The 6,000-nt window shown below is 38.3% G+C and overlaps 1 protein-coding gene across 1 annotated transcript in view; it reads left to right on the forward strand.

Moving 5' to 3' along the window:
• SLC5A8 (solute carrier family 5 member 8) overlaps positions 1-5,354 on the forward strand; it is a gene marked incomplete at both ends in the record, with an annotated part of 55,660 nt that extends 50,306 nt beyond the window's left edge. Inside the window, 3 exons of the mRNA XM_080704812.1 lie at positions 2,274-2,377; positions 4,848-4,927; positions 5,229-5,354. Coding sequence (XP_080560938.1) covers positions 2,274-2,377; positions 4,848-4,927; positions 5,229-5,354 — 310 coding nt within the window. The remainder of the gene's footprint in view (positions 1-2,273; positions 2,378-4,847; positions 4,928-5,228) is intronic.
• Positions 5,355-6,000: the final 646 nt, after the last annotated feature.

The raw sequence follows: 6,000 nt of genomic DNA on the forward strand, positions 1-6,000 counted from the left end.
GGATTACAAGCCTGCACCACCAGCCTGGCTTGTTTATTTAGTTTTAAAGACAGCAAATCTTTCAAATGCTAACAGTGCATTAGAGCTATGACCTTCCTGCGAGTTTTCAGTGATGTAAATACTTTTGAGCCTCTGAATGCTGAGGTTGTCTGGTTTTATGAAATGATGTAGACCTTTTGGTAGAGGAGTGTCTTATTGTATAGTGGTTGTGAGGGCAAGACTTTCTTCAGTGGATAGATAATATCTAGGTTTAATGCACAAAATCTCACATCTGTGAGATTTTGGAGGAGACAGGAGGATCGCACATTTTGATCAGTGCTATTGTAAAATGTCCCAACTTTCATATGTTTGCAACTAATTAAAATTAAAAACTAAGAACTGAGCAGGTAGAACAAACATATTGGCTTATAAATTAATTCCCTTAATACCTGTAATACCTGTTGCCCCTCAGAATCTCCTAATTTGAATTAAGCTCAATTTATTTATATTGTGAATTTTTTTAGGTTCTAATTGAAGATATTATTGCCTACTCTGAGGTCATAAAGACATTCTTCTAATTTTTCATTTAAAAAGCTTTATTTTTAACTATCTACATTTAGGAAATGTAACCTACTTGAGAATTAATTAGGTGGTGTGATTAAGATTAATTTCCTCCCATATTCAATAAAGCAAGTACCATTTATTTAAAAAGACTCTTCCCTTGACCTATATGGTGCTTTGACACCAAAACTACTATAAACCAAGTGACCATTTTCTTGTGAGTCTGTTTCTTGACTCTCTATTCTGTTCTATTTTGTCTATCTTTAGACTAGTACCTTCCCTCTCTCAATTTTATTAGCTTGCTGCGGTGTGTTTCTCTTATTTCTGAGCTTTTTGCTTCTCAAATTTTTATTGCCTTGATCTCTCTGATGTCTTTGAAAAGCTCCTCTCTCCCCATCTTCTTATTTCTACACATTGTTATTAACAGGATGGTTGGTCTTGGTCAGGCTTCTCTGTCAAATCTTCACATAGGCCTTGTGTGGTCACGCAGGCCTATAATCCCAGTAGTTCAAGGACAACCTCAGCAACTTAGTGAGACCTTGTTTCCAAAATGAAATATAAAATGGGCTGAGAGTGTAGCTCAGAGACAGAATTCCCTTGGTTCAATCCCTAGTACCCCCCCCACCCCCAGCCAAAATCTTAAAGTGGAATCGTAGAGCAATTTTTAAAAAACAGATCAGATGTATCATTTCTCCACTTAAATTCTGCAGTTTGTTTCTACCCATAGAGTAATATTCCAACTCATACCAAGTCCCTAATCAGTCCCTTGCTCACCTCTGGTCTTGGTGCCCTTCTGTGGGCTTGCTCACTGTATTCCTCTCTAGGATGCTTTCCTCAGAAGCTTTCTTGCTATTCAGATCTCGATTCAGATGTCATTTTTTCCAAACATTCTTCCCTGAGAATTCACTTTAGGAGGTCCTACCTACTAAAGGTCTTGGCACACCCAGTAACTCCATGGGCTAGGAACTAAGCCTTCAACGTAGGAGCCTTTGTGGGACACTTACCAAGAGGATAGCAGTGTAGCAGTCTAAAAGACAAGTCGAGGCACACTGAGTGTGATGAATGAGTTGATCTGAGCCAAAACAAGGATGGCAACCAAGAGTGGGACATGAATTTCAGTTTCCCAGAGTAATTGCTACTAAAATGGCATCTGAGGGGTGGGGTCTTTGTAAATTAAACAAGCCAGCAAACAAACACAAAGAGCTGAGAAGGAAGTGACAGCAAACAGGTCATTACAATTACCCTCTTCCATAGGAATAGCAGCAGATGTTGGTCATTCATTTGCCATCCCTGTTATGCACCCCAGGTAAGAATTCTGATGAGCAAAAAAGGCATTTTCTGAGATTGTGTGTTATCTTTATGGTGTCAGGGAGTCCACGGAAACCTGCCATCCTAGGTCGGAGGACAGAGTTTGACTGTCGTCTCAGGCTTCATGGTTCCCCTGGGACAAAAGTATTTCTGTGACCTCATGCTTATAGCATTTTAAGTCTTTTGTCAAGTATATTGTCAAGGTGAAGTTGTACTTTTAATTCCAAGTCAAATAAGTGAAAATAGGAATAGCAGATGATGATGCCGTTAAATATATTTTTACTTCGCTATGAGAATCATTGATGGTAGCTGTAGTTGCTAGTACATAAAATACATAAAATCCTTGTACATGAAGCTCATAATGTACTGAGCTTCATCCCCATCCCTACCTGTAATCTTATGGTTGTGCTTTTGCTATCTTTTAGGACACCACTGATGGATAATTGGTATTCTTTATCGTACTTGTACTTCAGCACTCTTGGAACTTTGGTAACATTACTTGTGGGCACCCTTGTTAGTTTACCAACAGGTAATAACCTTATCATTAGTATTCTTGTATTTGCATCTCTATAAGTTTTTTTTTTACTGTATCTTATCTGTTTTCTAGTCATTTAATATTATTTTACTATGATCTCAGTAACAACTAGTTTAATTATGTCTTCTATTTTACTCACGGGGAATTTGAGAGTTCAGATTTGAAATCTGAAGACCCATCTCTATTTGAATCTTGGTTTTGCCATTTAGTAGCTGCGTGAACTTAGTCAAGTCACATGTCTCCTTTGAACTTAGTTTTCTTATATGTAAAATAAGGATAATTAAGCTGGGTGTGGTGGTACACACTTGTAATCCCAGAACTTGGTAGGCTGAGACAGGAGGATCACAGATTCAAGGATAGCCTCAGCAAGTACGGAGACTCTCATAGATCTAGAGAGACCCTGTTTCAAAATAAAAATAAAATAGGGCTAGAAGGCTGGAGGTATAGCTCAGAGGTAGAATGCCCTTGAATTCAATTCCCATTACAAAACAGAGGAATCTGATCTTTGGCCCCCTTTTGATTTCCCCTTTTATTTTAAAGAAAGTAGGATATAAGCGTACTCCTTTGGAATATGTTCTCCCTTAAATGCATTGATTCTGATAAACATATACAGGTATTTTTTTATTATTTTAAAATAATGCTTTATCTAGATAAGCAGACATCTAGTCATACAAAAACACTTTAAGGTAATCAATTTCATGTTAGCAGTGAGCACTTTAAAAAAATCTAAGAACATCAATTCTGATGTTCCTTGGGAAATCTGTTTTAAAATACACTGTAAACCAGGTATGGTGGTACATGCCTATAATCCTAGTATATGGGAGTCTGAGACAGGATGATCGCAGATTGAAGAGACCAATCTTAGCAATTTAGCAAGACTCTCAGCAATCTAGCAAGACCCTGTTTCCAAAAAAAAGAAAAAGAAAGAAAGTAAGAAAGAATGAAAATATAAAAAGGGCTGGGTGTAGCTCAGGGATAGAATGTGTCTCGGTTACCTCCCCCTCCCCCATATAGAAAGCATACTATCAGGTACTAGAAATCTCTGAGAATTCAGGCAGATGGATTTGGCTAGTATTTCAGCTCCATCTGATTATTTACTATGTGCCAGAAGTCTGTTTCTTTATCAGTAAAATGGGAACAAATATTTTTCTAAGTGGACCATGAGCTGTGAGTGCAGGGACTGTCTTATTCTTCTCTGTCTCTCCAGTATCTAGCAGAGGATAAGCACACAGTAGGCACTCTATAGGCTGAATTAAATAAGTCAATCTTATCTTCAGAACAGCAGACATTCCCATAATTTTTTTTTTTTTTTTTTTTTTACGGGTCTGAGGATGGAACCCAGGGGCGTTTGACCTCCGAGCTACACCCCCTGCCCTATTTTTTATTCTTTATTTTGAAACCGGGTCTCACTGAGTTGCAGAGGGCCTCACTAAGTAGCTGAGGCTGTCCGCGAACCGCGATCCTCTGGTCTCAGCCTCCCGAATGCTGGGATTACAAGCGTGTGCCACCACGCCCAGCAACATTCCCATAATTTAAAGTCTAGTATTTGTACCCAAGTGGTGGTTCTCAAGCATTAGAGGGCATAAGAGTCATCCCCGAAATTGGGCAACTTTCAGGATCTGGTGGTCCTGGCTGCAGGGCCTCTGATTTGGTCATTTCAGGCTGAAGTTCAAGAGATACATCTAGGTGATTTGCATAGAGGTTTGAGGACCACACACTTGGTTTTAAAATACATACTCTTTTATCCACCAATAAAATACCAAACTAAAGGTTTTTTTTTTAAAAGAAAAACCTTAGGGAACCTCAGCAAACATACTGACTTAAAAAGAAATGCTTTTATTGGTGCATTCTAGTCTTACATCATAATGATAATGTGATACATGCACACAGCACTTGGTGACATTTTTTCTCAGCTCCCTTCTTACTTTCCCCTTCCCAGCATATTGATTTTCTTGTAATTAACTTATTCAATAGTTCAGAGTTTTCTGTATTCTTCACCCACATAAATATTCATAAATATCTGTTGCCACCAAACTGGAGAGAGCCGGCTCCACTTAGCTGAAGCTGAGACAGATGGTGTGATATTTTATTGGTGGACCATGCAAGATGCTTTTAAGGCAGTTTCCCTCCCAGCATAGGGGCAGATGACTCTTGCTCTAGTTGAGCACCAGACAAAACAGTTGGCTTCCATTGAGAGTCATCATATCTAAATCTATATCTATCCATCTGCATATGCTGAAATATTATAAGGCTCATTTTTATCATAGTGAGTGGCTCGCCAGATCTGAGATTGGTTGAAGGAAAAAGATGGGTTAACTTTTTAAACATTAATAGCTTCTCTGTGTTTTATGCATGCATAGAGTTTAATGTACATGAGTTAAATGCCTGTTTGACAGGATGTCATTGTGTAGTTACAGGTATTTTTTTAACAGTGTAAATAATGTTTTTTGTATTTTGTTTGTAGGGGGAAGAAAACAGAACTTAGACCACAGATTTTTACTAACCAAACAGGACTTTTTATCCAACTTTGATATTTTTAAGAAAGTAAGTTGTGTGTGTTTAATGCCTTAAGTTGGGAAGCCGGGTTTCATCACCTGATAGAACACTAGTTAGTTCTCAGCATCTTTCTTTAACAGGGATGGATGAGGGAGGTCTATGCACAGTCCTCTGATGATGTATCTTGGCCTGTCCTATATCATTCTATTTATCCTCTAGTGATATGTACTGCTCGCACATCTCTCTCCCTCAGTAGACTCCAAAGCTGGCTTACAGAAATGAAAACAGTGGTAGCAATTATTTACCATTGCACAAAAATGAAATCTGTTTTTTTCTAATCTTCTTTTAGAAGAAGGATGATTTAAGCTATAAATCCCATCCTGTAGAAGATGGTGGAACCGATAATCCTGCCTTCAATCATATCGAACTCAACATCGCAGATCAAAGCGGCAAGGCCAATGGGACTCGCATGTGAAGGCACTGCAGAACTTGATGATCTTAAACCATGTCTCAATTTTATATGTTTTCTAAGATAATTGGATCAGATTCAGATTTTTTTTTCCTTTTTGGTCTATCAGTTTTGGGGGTGGTATACTTTGGTTAAAGTGAAGTCCTGACTTCCTCTGCTTTCTACACTGACTTATTGATACTATTGTGGAGTTAAGACTTTTAACACCAGCATTTTCCCTCTCTTCTCTTTCAATAGAACTTCAGTTGTGAAGTTTTAAGTCTGTATATGCTGGGAAGCACCAACACACAGATACATGTGATACTTGATGGTAAAAGCCATATTCAATTTGAGCATCATAGCACATATTTTCCATACCTTTGGCCCTAGCATATAAGTTCTGGGATTTTCCAAGATCATAGTTAATACTGAAAAGAGCTGACTGGGCATGGTGGCCCACTACTTGGGAAGCTGAGACAGGAGGATTCTAGGTTTGAGGACAGCCTCAGCAACATAGCAAGACTCTCAGCAACCTAGTGAGACCTTGTTTAAAAAGAAAAAAAAAAAAAAAAGGTTAGAGGTATACCTCTGAATTAGAATACCCTGTTCTATTTCCAGCAACACACAAACACAAATTGGTTGAATATCAACCAATTTGCAGTCAATTAAGTTG

This window comes from Muscardinus avellanarius, assembly GCF_963383645.1.
Source record: "Muscardinus avellanarius genome assembly, chromosome: 11".
Taxonomy (NCBI): Eukaryota; Metazoa; Chordata; class Mammalia; order Rodentia; family Gliridae; genus Muscardinus; species Muscardinus avellanarius.